The sequence below is a fragment of the Sus scrofa genome, chromosome 13 (assembly GCF_054392235.1).
Source record: "Sus scrofa isolate SSC_HxYL_T2T_F1_AM1 chromosome 13, Sscrofa_HxYL_maternal_Yorkshire_Landrace_v2.0, whole genome shotgun sequence".
Taxonomy (NCBI): Eukaryota; Metazoa; Chordata; class Mammalia; order Artiodactyla; family Suidae; genus Sus; species Sus scrofa.
The window spans coordinates 147,834,220-147,851,064 of NC_139395.1; the positions used below are offsets into that span (position 1 = coordinate 147,834,220).

The following is a 16,845-nucleotide window of genomic DNA, read 5'->3' on the forward strand; positions in this document are numbered from 1 at the left end:
AGTGTGAGTTACTGGAAACTCATCAAGATATACATTTGTGATTATACTTCAGAAAAATCTAAAGAAATAGAAAATCTAAGGCTGTACCTACTGAAGAACTTGACTCTGTTATAAAAAGCCATCCCACAAATAAAACATTCAGCTGAGAGGACTTACTGAATTCTGCCAAAAGCTAAGAAGTTATATACAAATCCTGTGTGTACACAGTCCTATACAGATTCTTTAATTTTATGGGCATTAATTTAATACCAAAACCTGACAAAAATTCAGAGGAAATGAAAGTGACAAACCAATATAGATGCAAAAATCCTTACCAAAATATAGGCAGTCATTTTAATAAGATAAAATGTAACAGTCAAGTTGGTTTATTTAAGGAATGCAAGGCTGGGTTAACATGTAAAATTAATTAGTGATGGAGCTAGAGAGAAGAAGGAGTAGGAAACACCAGGAATCCATCTCCCCACCTAGACAGTTGTACTTGCAGAATCTGTCTGATGTAACTACAGTTGACCCTTGAACATTGCAGGCTTGAACTGGGTCTACTTAAACATGGATTTTTTCAGTAGTTAATACTGCATTCCTACTCAGGCTGCAGTTGATTGAATCTGTGGATGCAGAACCATGGGTTCAGATGAACCAGTATATCAGGGCTGACTGTTAGGTTACACGTGAATTATCAACTGTGTAGAGCGTTGGCACCTCTAACCCCAACATTGTTCAAAGGTCAACTGTCTTTTGGAATTCACGAGTTCATTGAAGTTTTGAAGCTTCTAGAGGACAGTTTGAACTGTTAAATTTGGTTAATTTCTGCTCTTAGCATTGTACCAGCTATGATCCTGCAATTCCATTTCTGGGTATATACCCAAAATAAGTAAGGCCTTTTTTTTTTCTTTTTTTTTTAAGGGCCGCACCCATGGCATATGGAGGTTCCCAGGCTAGGGGTAGAATCAGAGCTGCAACTGCTGGCCTACGCCACAGCAACGCAGGATCTGAACCACATCTGTGACCTACACCACAGCTCACGTCAATGCTAGATCCTTAACCCACTTAGTGAAGCCAGGGATTGAAACTTGTGTCCTCATGGATGCTGGTCAGATTCGTTTCCGCTGAGCCATGACAGGAAATCCAAAAATAAGTCTTTGAAGAGATATTTGGAGATGGTTCATGTCTGTGATATCATTATTCATAATAGCTAAAACATGAAAGAAACTAAATGTCCATCAACAGATGAATGGATAAGAAAAATATGGTATACACATACCAAAAAAAGGAAATTCTGCACTGTGTTACGACATGGATGAATCCTTCAAACATTATGCTAACTCAAGTAAGCCAGTCACAAAAAGACAAATACTGTGTGATTCCACTTACATGAGGCACTTAGAGGAGTCAAAATTATGAGACACTAAGTAAAATGGTAGTTGCCAGGAACTAGGGGGAGGCAAGAATGAAGAATTATTTTTAGTAGGAATAGTGTTTTGTCTTTACAAGATGAAATGAATTTTAGGGATAGATAATGGTGATGTTTGCACAACAATATGAAGGTACTAATGCCACTGAAGTGAAACTTAAAAAAATAGCCAAAATAGTAACTCTTATATTGCATATATTTTACCAAAAATTTTAAATTAATTTTTAAAAATCAGTGAACCCTAACCCTAACATAATCTTACGCTTATAGTTACCAAAGGGGAAAGTGGGGGGGGGGATACATTAGGGTGTTCAAGATTAAGAGACACACACTACTACATATAAAAGGGATAAACAACAAGGACTTTCTGTATAGCACCAGGAACTATATTCACTGTCTTATAATAACCTATAATGGAAAATAATCTGAAAAGTATACAGAGTAACTGAGTACTTTTCTGTACACCTGAAACTAACACAATATTGCAAATCAACCATACTTCAATTAAGAAAAAAAATCAGTGTAGTGTAACCACATAAACAGATTTTAGGAAGACAAGCATATGATCATTTTAATAAATGAAGAAAAAGCATTTGATAAAATTCACATCTATTCATGACAAAAGCATTTTGTAAACTTAGAAGGGAATTTTCCTTTATCGGATGAAGGTTAATAAATTATCAAAGATAGTGAAATATTGAAAGCTTTTCCCTTTTAAGTACAGAGCAAACTTCCATATACTCATCATCCAACTGCAACAGTAATTATCAACTATGACCAATCTTGTTTCATCTGTCCCTCCACCTCCTTACCCCTCCAGTCTGGATTATTTTGAAACAAATCCAAGACATTATGTGATCTCATCCATATATCTTGGTATATATTTGAAAGATAAAATTCCTTATTAAAAAAATCACAGTGATGTCACACTGAAACAGCAATTCCTCCAGATCATCAAATAGTTCATTTTTTTGACTGCTTCATAAGTTTCATTTTTTCAGTTTATTTGGATCAGGTTCCAAGCAAAGTCTATTCATGATAGTTGGTTTAAGTCTTTCAATCTACAGATTCCCCCTCAATATCTTTTTTTTTTTTTTTTTCAGTTTCTTTGTTGAAGAAACCAACTCGTTTCTTTTGTAGAGTTTTCCCCAGACTATATTTTGCTGATCACTTTCTCGTGGTATTATTTAATAAGTTCATATATCCCCTTTACTATCTATGAGTTGGTAGGTAGATCTGTAAGTCAGTGTTTAATATGAAATTTTCATCAAAGTCAAAACTGTCAAATTAATGCTCAGTTTTTTTACTGTCTTGAGCTAGTGCAGAAATGTGTTGAAACCTTTCTGTAATTTCAGGTATAAAGCTACATATTCAATGATTGAATATAGGTTTTTTTTTTTAAGGAATCAAGGGAGTTTTTTTATGTATGTATATAACGATTTTTTTTTCATTATAGCTCGTTTACAGTGTTCTGTCAATTTTCTACTCTACAGCATGATGACCTAGTTACACATACATGTACACATTCTTTTTTCTCACATCATGCTCCATCATAACCAACAAACATCATTCCCTGTGCTACACATCAGGATCTCATTGCTTATCCATTCCAAAGGCAATAGTCTGCATCTATTAACCCCAAGCTCCCCAACCACCCCACTCCCTCCCCCTCCGCCTTGGCAGCCACAAGTCCATTCTCCAAGTTCATGATTTTCTTTTCTGTGGAAAGGTTCATTTGTGTCATATATTAGATTCCAGATATAAGTGATAATCATACGGTATTTGTCTTTCTCTTTCTGACTTACTTCACCTCCGTTGATGTTGCTGCAAATGGCATTGTTTTGTTCTTTTTTATGGCTGAGTAGTATTCCATTGTGTATATGTATATATACCACATCTTCCTAATCCAGTCATCTGTTGATGGATTTTGGGGTTGTTTCCATATCTTGACTATTGTGAATAGTGCTACAATGAACATGCGGATGCATGTGTCTTTTTCAAGGAAAGTTTTGTCTGGATATATGCCCAAGAGTGGGATTGCTGGGTCATATGGTAGTTCTATGTATAGTTTTCTAAGGTATCTCCATATGTTTTCTTTTCCATAGTGGTTGTTGAATATAGTTTTTCATGACATTAAGATTCTCAACTTTTCATGATCTTACATGTATCTTCTCTCCTTTGCCATCTTTTTTCCAAGGTATTATAATGTAATTACCAATTTCTAAATTTATTTGCACAGGGAAATGAATAAGCGTCTGACAGAAGAACAAGCCAGAAAGACATTTGAGAGAGCCATGAAACTGGAACAAGAATTTACTGAACATTTCACAGGTTGGCATCATGTATAGCAGTGCCCTTTATGTTAGAATTTTGCTTTGGCGCCATATAAACTGACCCACCAAAGTGAATTTTGTAAGTTCCCATTGTGGGTCAGTGGTAACAAACCCAGTTAGTATCCATGAGAACTTAGGTTCGATCCCTAGTCCCACTCAGTGGTTTAAGGATCTGGCATTGCCATGAGCTGCGGTGTAGGTTGCAGAGGCAGCTCGGATCTCTCATTACTGTGGCTGTGGTATAGGGCAGCAGCTGCAGCTCCATTTCAACCCCTAGCCTGGCAACCTCTATATGCCGCACATGCGGCCCTAAAAAAAAAGAAAAAAAAAATGGATTTTGAACTGTGCCCATGTTTGCCAGTAGTAATAATGTCTTATCATTTTCAGAATAATTCATCTAATCTAGGCTATAGTGATGAGGAATCTTAAAATTCAGTGTTTCTTAGGTTATTGATAAGGACAGTATTCGTAGGAATAATCCATACTTGACCAGAGGAAAACATTGAGACTTGATTTCTTCTCTGAAAGTGACTTTTCTCCTGTCCTTTATAAATTTTGATCCATTTTAAGATACTATTTTTTAAAAAAGTGAGTAGCAGTTCGCAAATAATCTTCTCTTGTTCATTTTATTTTGTAAATTATTCCTTAGGGTTTTTTTGGTTTTTTTTGGTTTTTTTTGTTTTTTTGCCACACCAGAGCATGCAGAAGTTCCCAAACCAGGGATCAAACCTGCACCATAGCTATGGCCTGAGCCACAGCAGTAACCACACCAATCCCCAAACCTCCTTAGGTTTCTTTGGATAGGTTTGTGTTGTTGTTTATTTCATCATTTGAAATAATGATTAGCTTATATTTTCAGTTCATATAAGTATTATTAAGTATCATGGTGTTACTCTTGTGCATTTTTGTTTTTGTTTTTAAATTTCAGACCTGCAGATGAATCACAAGAATAAGTACCAGCAGTTCTCATACACTTATCACCCATATTCCCCAAATGTTAACATTTTACCACACTTATAAATTTTTCTGAAATATTCAAGTTGCGCACAGATGCCCTTGTCTCTAAATACTTCAGTGTGTATATTTCCCAAATAAAATAAAAATTACCAAATCTTGCTTTTTGATAAATTTCTTATACTTTACAAATAGGAAAATCAATTAAATGAGCAGTTTTTACTAAGCAAATAATACATAAATGATATCTTCCTGAATGTATAACTGTTTCTAAAATGCAGCTTCTAACTGACCAGTGATTTGAATGGTGAAGATAGACATTTAATGGAGATTTCTGATTTTGTTTCTGTCATTACAGCTATTGTACAGGGAGATACGCTGGAAGACATTTACAACCAAGTGAAGCAGATCATAGAAGAACAGTCTGGTCCTTACATTTGGGTTCCAGCAAAAGAAAAGTTATGAGGACTGATGTTTCTCTATTTCTTTTTTCCATAGTCTCATTTTCTTTGACACTTCTTTGCCCTTTCCGTCTGGAATCTGTCTTCAGTACTTCCTCCATATTGAATCATGTCCCACTCACCATCATCTGCAGTTGCACTTATTTTAGACGTCTTAGTGTCTCCTTCAAGTTGTAGCATCTGTATTATGTCACAATTGGTTTGTGGCCATTTTTCACGAATGAAGATGGAATGGCCTGACCAGCTATTAATAGGATTTGGGGATAGGGGGAAATTGTGGTACAATTCCTTAATGTTTAAGGGAAAGTAACTTTAAGAGATTTTCAGAAAAGCTTTATATACATTCTTTTCAAATTTTAGTATAAATTAAAGAAAAGTGGTTTTGATCAGTGATTCAGTAATCTCTGAGCATCAATGCATGCTTAACTTTAATAGCATGGTTTGGCCAATACATTAGCTCTCAAGTCCTTTTCTCAATTGACTTCAGTTATCAAAGCAAATATTTCATTAGAGGCAAATAAGGTAAATACATGTTTTTTAATTTCAAAATTAATTAAATGGGTTAACTTTTATAATTTCCCAAGGAATATTCGTTTTTCATAAGAATTCTTCTTAAAGTCTTTTATTGTTTGAAGTTGTGGTTTTTTTTCCCCAATAGATTTGCTAGGAATAAGTGTTTAAATGTTTTTAACCTCTTTGTGCAACGCTATTTAGAGTGTCTTACAAGAGTTGTTCATACATAATGATCATCACACTTTCTGAACTGAGGCCGTGTTTAGGTGCTAGGGGAGCTCACCTTTTACACATAAGGTTGAGAAAATGTCAGACATAAATACAAAATAGACATTACAGTGGTGATATAGTAATCATTATGGCAGTGGGAAAGGAGTCCAATTCATGGTCTAAAACTTTAAATGTCTTCTTAGGGGTCAGATTTTAATGACTATTTTACCCACAATAACTGACTATTTTGTTATAATAAAAATATATATATAAATATATATAAAACTTTCTTTAACTAAACTCTGTAACTATGGGAATTATTTTCTTTACATAGTTGCACACACATAAACATATATATATTTAAAATATATTTTTTTCTTTTGCCACCTACTCTTTTTGTTTGTTTTTTAAATTAAATATTAATTGACTAGACTTTATCTTCCTTAATCACATGAAGTGAAAATGGGGATACAGTGGTTGTGGAAAGAAACCTTTAGGAAAATTACATTATGAGTGAAAACATGGGCATGTTCTCCTCTCTTCTACTAAAGTTTTCAAATGGTTCCTGGTTGGTTTTTTGTGGGGGTTTTTGGGGGGAGGGTGGGATTTTTTTGGTTGTTACCCTTGTTCTTGACATTGGTTTGGATTTGGTCTCCACCTCTCCTTCAGCTTCTCCTTTCATTAATAGGCAAACAGGCAAAAGCTTCATGTGTATAAGTGTTTTCCCCTCAGTCTGCACACTTCTCATCTCTCATAGCTGCTCTGCAGTATAGTTGCATAAATCTTCATGGTGAGCAACTAAGAAATTTTAGTGAAAAGTAGGTAACAATTTCAGAAATCAATTTCTCTGGTCTTTTATATTAATAATATTGTTTGGCTTCCCATTGCTTTTTTGGAGTTGCTTATTAAATATGTGTTTTTGACAACCTCCTCATTACAGTTTCTTGAACAAATGAGTACTGGTTTGTAAAGAATTATGAACATTATCCATTCCATTTATGAGAAAGAGGAGAACAGCTAATAAACTTTATTGTAAAATCTGTATGTTAAATGTGTCTTATATTCTGAAAGAAAATTATTTTACAAGTTAACATTTTCTTGGAATAATTTGAGGCATCACATAATTTGTAAACTGAATTCAAGAGTCATTAGGCAACCTAATGAAACTTCTGTGGGTTTTAGAGTTAAAAATGTTAACATATTGAAATATATACCATAGCTGTTATATGCTAAATATAGTAAGTTCTTACCAAACAAACATATTAAAAGAAAATTATTGTAAAATTATCACAAGAACCCCAGAAATCACCTTACAGCAAGACCTCAGCATAAGCCATTTTGAAGTATTTACAGGGCAGATGTTGTAAAATATCAAGCATTTAAAATATGATGCCATTTATGTCTTTAAATGTATGTTACATTGCTTTCTGAATGTCCTTGTTAAGTGATTTTTTTTGTAAGAACATACTTCTGTGCACCTTTCTAGATTGTATAGAATTATTAATAAAAGTACTAATTGCTTAGCCACCTTAGTATATTACCACCTTAGTATATTACCATTTAATTTTTCACAAAAAGGTAAGAGTTACTAGCCCCACTATAAGGCTTAAGCAGAATCACTTGGCCAAGATTACTTAGCTAGTAAATGGCAGTGCTGGGTATTGGTATCAAAGTCTTTCTGCCCCAGGTTCTTCCAAATATACTGTGCTGCCTCATTTTTCTGCCCCGACTATGTAAGGTACTAAGACTTAAATTTTGTTTGTTAGTGCTCCTTTACAGCTAAAGATAGACTTAGATGAAGGTCCTTGCCCAGAGTTATATGGTAAGGACAGACCATCACAGCTGGAAGGACTATTTCTGGGGAACAAGTCAGCCAGCACCATCCCAATGATGTACAAGGAAAGAACCTCTTTAGAACCAAAAATGAAACACTCTTCATTAGAATAGTCCACTTTTCTAATACACAGGGAATAATGATATTTTGAATGTTTTATGAAATATTCCATATTTTAACATGCTTTTTAATATTAACTTGGGCAACAGTAAAAATGCCTCTTAAATGTGACTACACATCTCTGATTGCTTTCTTATTCCACATCTGTGCAGAGCTCTCCAAAAAATGATGGGAGCAAGTTTGAAGGGCTTATTCCAGCAGAATACACTCTGGTTAACAAATACCTGCTAAATCACTACATAGTATTTAAACTCCACATGTGGCAATTTGGGGACTCTACTAATGAGGAAAATTTATCTTCTAAATTATTTAAACAGTTACCATCTAAGATTCTGCCTTAAATACTCCTAATTTACAAGTGAGGAACCAGAAGCCCAGAGATCCTGTGTCCTGATCAAAGCCACACTGCAAATCAGGAACAGAGCCAGGATTAGAGCCTTTCACTCCCTGTTCCCTGAACAGTGATTTTTCTATTCCAGTTCCTTTTCCTCCCATGCTGTGAGCTGAATTTAGTGGGCTATTCAATCCCTTGAGATTTGAATTACTAATTAAGAGAAAGTATGTAGCGGTGAATTTCTTCTATTGAGGTGGTCAAATTTGAAAGATAACAGAACACAAAAGTCACTTCTGAACGAGGTTTAGATTGTCAGTTTTAGTCCAGTGTTGATAATGCCATTCATCTCCCTCCAGAATTGGTCAACATAGCACTCTTTGGCTTTGGCAGTGAAGTACTGAAATGTGAAGGCTGTGGGCTATCGAATCAGAGCTTGACTTGAATGCCAGCTCTGCCATTGGCTGTGTAATGTTAGTTGGACAACTCATATCATCCCACTTTGTTTACATATCTGTAAAATGGAGATATTTTGAAAATCAATAAGATTACAAATAAAGGGAGCATTCTAAAAGTCAGTTCCCTTTCCCTTTGGAGTAAGAAGCCTGGAATTATTCCAAGCCCCCTTGTATAGATTATCCTGAGCCTTTTGCCATATTTTAAATCAGATTTGATTGAGTACCTTACAGGATTATTAATAAGGGTTAAATAAAGTGTGTACAAAACACCCATCACAGCATCTGATATTTGACTTAATATCTGTTCTTGCCCTTGCTCTGAAGTGTGTTTATGATTGCAAAAGACTGAGAAAGAAGAATATGGTCCACTGTTCTCTAACGTGTAGAGAAATTTTGACAGACTTTCAGTTAAATCACTTACATTTCAGTCCCTATAATTATGATTACTCATCTCTTTGTCAGAGATGCTGTGACTGTGACCTACCCCAACTCAACTTTAAACATGGCACTGGAAGACATCAAGATTTCATAAGCCATTCTCGTGTCTCTACAGTGTCAGACCCTACAATCCCTAGGAGTTCTCCAGAGCATTAATTATTGAGTCTAGAAACAGGCCTGTAAAATATTACTTAAATTGCCCAGATAAGATATACTTTCTTTCAATTTAATTAAGAGGATAGAATAGTCACTACGTACTCACTGACTAGTTTCTCATTGACTTTCTGCTTCTACCAGCTTTCTTCATTCCACCCCCAAAAATCATTACCTGAGCCAGCAAAACAAATCCTAGTCCGCTAGACAGCATTGTAAACAAGAGTTGGTGGTCAGGTAACCTGGTGTTACTGTTTGAGACTTCTAGAACCGGTACCAAATCTTACCAGGGAGAATTTCACAGTAGGATTTTTTAGCCATTTCTATTACCTCTAGTAGTAGTAAACAGGTATGGGGAAACTTAGGGAGACAGTGAAGGCTAGAATCTGTCTCATCATCTCTTTTGTTTACTTTTTATTGAAGTATAGAATACGCATAATGCTTTAATATAAGTGTACATACACCTCTGAATTTTTACAAACCAGCACTGTCCATGTTATAACCAGCATGAAGCTCAAAAAAAAAAAAAAAAAAAAACACAGGACCAGCACCCCAGACACCCACCCCTCAGCTCATTCCCAGTCACTACCTACTGCAAGGGAAGCCACTATTCTAACCTTCTTACTGTATTTTTATTTTTGTATGGTAAAATTCTCTATGTTGTACAGTTCTGAGTTTTGACACATGCATAGAGTCATGTAACCACCCCCAACAATCAAGAATACAAAACAGGGAGTTCCCTTTGTGGCTCAGCGGTTAACGAACCCAACTAGGATCCATAAGGATGAGGGTTCGATCCCTGGCCTCCCTCAGTGGGTTGCGGATCCGGTGTTGCCATGAGCTGTGGTGTGGGTTACTGACACGGCTAGGATGTGGTGTGGCTGTGGCTGTGGTGTAGGCCAACAGCTGTAGCTCCAATTTGACCCCTAGCCTGGGAATTTCCATATGCTGCAGGTGTGGCCCTAATAAGCAAAAAAAACAGTTGCATTACCCCCAAAATTTCTCATTCTTACCTCCATGTGGTCAGTACCTCCTCCAGACCCCAACTCTGACAACAATTGATTTTTTTTCTCAGTGCTAGTTTTGCCTTTCCCAGAATGTCATATAAATGGAGTCATATGTAGCATTTTCCATGTGACTTCTTTAACTTAGCAAAATAAATCCAAGATTCATCCCTGTTACTGCACATATCAGTAGTTTGTCTACTTTATAAATATGCTATAATTGAAGAACTCTTGGATTGTTTCCAGTGTTTCGCACTATGCTTTTATTCTTTGTTACAACTACAGGCCTGCAAAGCCAGGAAATGGGTCTCTGATCTGACACCCATGATAGGCCTTCCCCAACCCCCTTTATCTCTACTGTGAGCATCCACACACTTTGGCACTTGCATAGGAGCTTATCCTCCTAAAACAAACTTTAAATGCAGCCAGTTTATAGGGGGAAAAAAAAAAAACAAAAAAAAAAAAAATTGTGCCTAAAGTAGCAGACTGGCAACTTGGAACATGTAGAATTTCAAATTTTCAGAAATAACATCCATGATCCAGGAGCTGGATTCCATTGCTAGAGTCCTAAGGGAAATTTAGTCTGTTGGGGACAATAGTAAATGAGAAGAAGTCTGAGCAACAAATGAAACATCTCTTTGTGAAACATGAAATTGCCTAATAGCCTTATTGTAATTTAGAAAACAGCACATGGAGACAGCCCTAAACTTTTAAGAAAATCTAGTCTGTTGAACACCAAAGGATTGTATGTTCTTTTTCTTAATTATTAACTACCATATTTTCCTTAGGTGGTAACCTCTCTGCCTCTTAAATATTACTGTTATGATGTGATTAACAGAAATCTAATTCTAGTGCAGCATACTTAAGGAATCTTTGAACCAGAGCTGGGCGCCCCCCCGCCACCACCACCATTGATCAGTTTCACACACACACACGACCGTTTTGCATGCAGACAGCACGCTCAGCCTTGTTGGTCTTTCCTATTCTTATCACAATATGACTTGATTTCTCCTGGGTGTGTTTTCAAAGAAAAATTTAGGTCACTCCTTTAAACTAGTTCTCGACTAAACCTTAGGAACTACCTGGTGTTTACCCAAAGTAGGAATAAAATACTCAAGCATATAATCATCCCTACTTCTGCTAATCAGCTATTAATGACAAGTTTCATTTGGACAGTTTTTAACTACAGTAGAATGATTTTTTTTAACTATGTAGAAGTCAATGCACAAAGCAATTAGCATGTGAAATAAGATATAGTGATTTTCTGGTGGAAGGAAAGATTAGAGTGATGTAATCTTTCTTTAGGACATCTAAAATTAGGTTCATTTATCTCACAGATGGGAGGGCTAAAAACAAGAGGAAAGTCCCATATGTTCCACTCTATGAATCTCTACAAAAAGGTTTCCTAAATTTTGTAAGAGTCATTTGATCAAAAATATCTACTTCCCTAGTGATATTTAAGATTAGAAAAGATATTTCTTGACGATAGATCCATTTCTTTCTCTGAAAGTTCACTGCTTGGTTCAGATCTAGTTTATCTGACGTTCCTGATGACTTTCTTATTGGAAAAAAGCTTTGCTAAACTTTTAACTTTTTTTTTTTTTTTTTTTTTTTACCTATGGCTAATACTAGTTGTACTTAATAGGATATTCTGTCACCCACGTTTTTAACTTTAGTGCTCCTTGCCATTTCTCTTGCTCAAATATCCAGTCACTAGATACTATTGATTCTTCTTTAACATCATATTTTCCTTGCTCTCATTTCCACTGTCATCACTCTTATCCAGGTCCTTAACCCTCCCTCACCCCCTGGCCTGGAATGTTGCAGTGATCTCTTGAGTCATATTGCAATATCTAACTGCTTCCTTATTGATCCAATCACCCATCAGATGACTTTCCCTAAAATGCAGCTTGGATTGTGCGTCTCCTCTCTTCAGTGGCCTTCATGGATAAAATCCAAACGAATCAACTTATATGTATAGTAGAGTTCTTGGAACATAATACATGGTCAATAAATGACCTACCCACCCCACCCAGCCGGTTGTCCTTCTTACACACCCTCTATGGTGCTTGCCTTCTGGCTGGTAGTCATGCAAATTCCTACTCCTCCGCTCATTGCTGTGTCCTCCCCACCCAAGCCCATCCTAGATCCCTCCTGCAGAAGCCTTCCCCGTTATAGCCCTTGATGCCTGAATTCCTGCAGTACTTACGGGGTGTCCACTTAGTACTGAGCCTGTGCTCTCAGTACTGTCTTTACAGATGAGATGGCCTCTCCTAAACCTCTGCACCAATGAAGTGCCCATGGCAGGTGGTCAGAGCACACGGCTTCTCTACTTGTCCAGAGCCTGCAGGCCTCTATACAGATGGTCATCTTCACCGCTGTGGTTTTTAATGGGCTTAAAACAGCCTTGCATAAGTGTTAGCAATAATTTAACTTGCAAATTGGTAGAGTTAGGGACCTGGAGAAAGTGATAGGAGCGGATTAAAAGGTCTGACTATAAATCTCTAAATTTGCTAAACTTTTTTTGTTTAATTAGTCTTTACCTTTCTGGATCCTGGCATAATAACTCCATCCCTGAACATGCTTTGTGGCTTTTTTGGTATCGATTTTACCTTCCTTGTTCATCTGTTTTTGTTATATGTCATCTGAACCCCTCCTTGGAAGTAACTGGGGTAAGAATAATTTCTCCAGAAGTCTTAGCGACAGAGCCAAGTATGATATTCCTGATTTTACTTCTTTACATTTTAGCCTCTTTTTAAACTGATTTCTACTTCGATTACATCTTATAGTCAATGAAATAGGTGGAGATTTATTAAAGGCTTTAAAGCTGTATCTCCACAGTTACTCTTGGAGCCTTTAAATCTTCTAAATTTTAAAGTCTGGAACTGCAAGGAGAGTTCTCAGGGGAAAAGAAAAACTTTTGCGGTTTGAGAATCAAAGTAATACACGGAGCTCAGGTCTGAGTCAGTTGGGGCCTTTCCCACCCCTCTTCTTGCTCATCTCTGTGGAAGAAGCATCTTCTCTTTCCCACTGGAGATCACCCTCTGCTTGTCTTCTTGGGCTTATTTCTCACATCTTCAATTACCCTCTTTTCCTTTATTGTTAGTCTCCTTCCGCCATGGGCTGCTGACCATATGATCCAATCTTTCCTATCCTATGAAAACTCCCTTGACCCCAAATCTCCCGAAAACAACTTCTCTTTCTTAGCCAAACATCTTGAAAGAGACACACGGAGACACACTGTCCAGTTTTCTCTCGTAATAAATAACATTTACTGAGTGCCTGCTTGTTTCAGACACGGTGCTAGACACTGGAAATAGTGGCAGACGGAATGCCACCCCGGTCCTTGTAGCGTTCAGTATACTAGCCAAGCCTCAGCCCTTGCCACGCCACTGAAAAAACTCAGACACAGCTTCTGGAGACCTCCCAGTCCCCAAAGTCGATGGCTCTTCTGACCCCCTCAGCAACTGGAGACACTTCAATGACAGTAACATCCTCAAACCTAACAGCTCACACTTAGAACGCATCCTCCATGGTCAAGGCCCTGTAATGAGCAGAGAATCTGCCTTTGAAAAGCTCACACACATATCATGCCGCCCAAATACCAGAGCTTCCCTTAAGTCCAGTTTCATGGGGAAAATACTTTTAAAGAGGCCAAAGCTTTTATTCACAAAACTTGTTTAATAGGTCTACCATCGATCTGACTATACAAACTCAATTGTACTAAACAGGAAATAGGGAAGGACCTCAGGAGCGAGAATGTAATATCCTTTGCTAACACATGTACTGATGCAAATGTTCACCATTCCTGATTTCTCAGGGCATCCCAGCCCTTCCAAGTGTCCCACAAAGTAAAAGTTGTTTGGACTTTTTCTTAGTCATAGACATGACAGCCCATAGAAATAGAAAAACACAAATTATGACTTGTTGAAATGAAAAACATACAGGAGTTCCCATCGTGGCGCAGTGGTTAATGAGTCCGATTAAGAACCATGCGGTTAATCCCTGCCCTTGCTCAGTGGGTTAACGATCCAGCGTTGCCGTGAGCTGTGGTGTAGGTCGCAGACACGGCTCGGATCCTGTGTTGCTGTGGCTCTGGTGCAGGCCAGCAGCTACAGCTCCAATTAGACCCCTAGCCTGGGAACCTCCACATGCCGTGGGAGCGGACCAAGAAATGGCAAAAAGACAAAAAAAAAAAAAAAAAAAAGAAAGAAAAGAAAAAAAAAAAGAAAGAAAAGAAAAGAAAAACATACAGATTTTTCTAAGACTCTGGGTAAAAGAATTGTACATCCAAGTTTTGCTGGCTCATTTGCTCCCACCTGCCGGTACGGGTTCTCTGCTCCCTCTCAAAGGCTCCCTCTTCTTTCTGGTTCCCCAAAGACTCTCTTTAGTGTGTTCCATCCAGTAGCATCTGTGACTGTTCCTCAACTCCATGACAAGCAAGCTCCTGAATCCTTGGCGAACCAGAACTGTGTCTTTGGCAGAGAAGAGCTTTCTGTATTTCATATTATGGAACAGGGTCAGAGGTCCCAAAGCAGTGTTGCTTACGTCCCAACATCTTACAGAACTGTTAGTGAAACCAGTTCTTGTATTTTTTATACTCTGCCTCTAACCTCAGTATGAGTCCAAAATGCGGACCAAACTATCCTCAGTGCTTCGCCTCTGTAAGGTTATTCCCGGGTTAAAGGACTGGCTCGTTATTCCCTCTTGCATCCCACCCATTCCTCTAATTCATCCAGGTATATCTGCACCCCAGAAATAGCAGGATCCAGGCGCAAGCTGAGACAGAGTTCCCCATTACGCACAGGTATTAATACAAAGCTATGTCCCTGATAAGGCCAGGCAAATGGACCTGATAAACGCTCCTGGAGCCCAGCAACAACAAATTCCCTGACAAGTCACAGTTGAGGAATGACTCCTGAGAGTTAGGAAAAGGGCCCCCTTGTGAAAGAGCTCGCCCAAGCCCTTAGCTTGGAGATGTTTGACACCTTATCAGTGTCCCTGGGGCTTTACTAAAAGAACAACTTAACACAAATCCCACTAATAACTTCTGGTTGTTTCTGGAGTGTGACAAAATAAGCCTTTTCATCTTCATGGGGTGAGGCTTACTAAGGACACCTATTTATTCTGTCCCCTTAGGACAAGCCAGAGTCCCTCTGCCAGGGCCACCTGCTAGTCTGTTTGTACAAATTAGAAAGAGGTGTCCCTGTTCCTGATGAATCCAGCTGGGGATGAAAACACGGCTTCCACCAAACATGCCCTCCTCAGATTCTCCAGAGCAGCTGGAGCTACTGGGGGAAGAAGAATGGCACATAAGAGCCATGATAACCTGACTTTTACAGGGAAACTAAGCCCAGAGAGGAGAAGGAACTTGCCCAAGGTCACACAGTGAGCCAATGATGACAAAAGAGTAGAGCCCAGGTCTCCTGAAGCCCAGCCCTTGTAACTTCCAGTCATCATCTCAGGATGTGATCAGCATCAGAGTCATGGCCCAATCAGAGGAGCCGGGGCTTCCTTCCCCAGGGAGCAGAGCAAGCTCAAGGACTGACAAACTCAGACCCTTGTCTCTCTGTTATTACACGTGTCCTCTGCCCAAAGCAGAGAGGGTCTCACCCCTGGGTACTCATAGCAGGGGGAGGGAAAGTGAGACGGGTTGATGACCAAAGATGAGGACACAAATGGAGGCAGAGCACTGAGTAACAGTTTCTGTGGTCCATTCCCCACATCCCCAGTGCACACGGAGAGCTGCAGTGCTTCTCAAACCCTGATGTGCACCAGAATCAAAAGCATAGGTTGTTGATTGTCCGCCCTTAGAGTTTTTGAGAACTTAAGAATCTGCATACGTAACAAGTTCCCAGGTGATGCTGATGCTGCCAATGTGGGTTCCACACTTTTGAGACCCACTGGCCTAGACAGACAACCTATCCTTTCATCCCTCACCTTTTTTACTCTCTTCCTCCTCTCATCCCCTCTCTGTCGTTTTCTGCTTCCTCTTCCACCCCATCTTTGGTTTTCCCATCTTCCAAAGCAGAATGCAATGAGCCAGGCTCTACCGGAGACTGGGTTCTAGAACCAGCACTGTCACTGACTAAATGTGTGACCCAGGGCAGGTCACTCTCCCTCTCCAGGCCCAAGGAGAGGCAGTGAGATACCCCCACTGCCAGCTCTTCCCTAGCCGGGACCACATCGACCCGGGTTCATCTCTGTATCCCCAGGTCCTTTGTGCTTTGTGCGATATGTGCTTGAAGAGATGCTGGTGAATGATTCTGATTGCCTTTGAGCTTCCCTCTAGCTCAGGCCCTAGGTCAGACGTCTTCCTTCCAAATCTGAGCTTTTTCCCTCTCCAGTTGAGTGTGCTATTTGGGACCTTCCCAGGACAAGAGCAGGGAGGATGCTCTGGAATGCCGGGCAGATTTTTGGGAGGACAGAGCCCCAGAACACCTGTGAGCTGGGGGAATCAGGCCCAGAGAGCAGATACCTGACTCTCAGGAACAGCTGCGTGTGCGTGTCCAGGCCTAAGAGTGTCGGAATCAAGAGGGACCTACAGTTAGACGCAGCACCCGCGCCGGCAAAGGCTCCAGCAGGGGGCGCTAGAGAGAAGGCCAAGGCCAGTCTGGTCAGCCCA

At 38.9% G+C, this 16,845-nt stretch overlaps 1 protein-coding gene across 49 annotated transcripts in view; it reads left to right on the forward strand.

Moving 5' to 3' along the window:
- Positions 1-6,920, forward strand: part of DLG1 (discs large MAGUK scaffold protein 1) — a 264,467-nt gene extending 257,547 nt beyond the window's left edge. For 48 of the 49 annotated variants that reach the window (XR_014824577.1, XR_014824579.1, XM_021070093.2 and 45 more), the window contains 2 exons: positions 3,651-3,742; positions 5,057-6,920. Coding sequence is in view for 46 of the 49 variants with exons in the window: in XM_021070093.2 (XP_020925752.1) it covers positions 3,651-3,742; positions 5,057-5,163 (199 nt within the window). In the remaining 3 variants the exon portion in view is untranslated. The remainder of the gene's footprint in view (positions 1-3,650; positions 3,743-5,056) is intronic. The other variant, XR_014824580.1, reaches the window with a different exon arrangement.
- Positions 6,921-16,845: the final 9,925 nt, after the last annotated feature.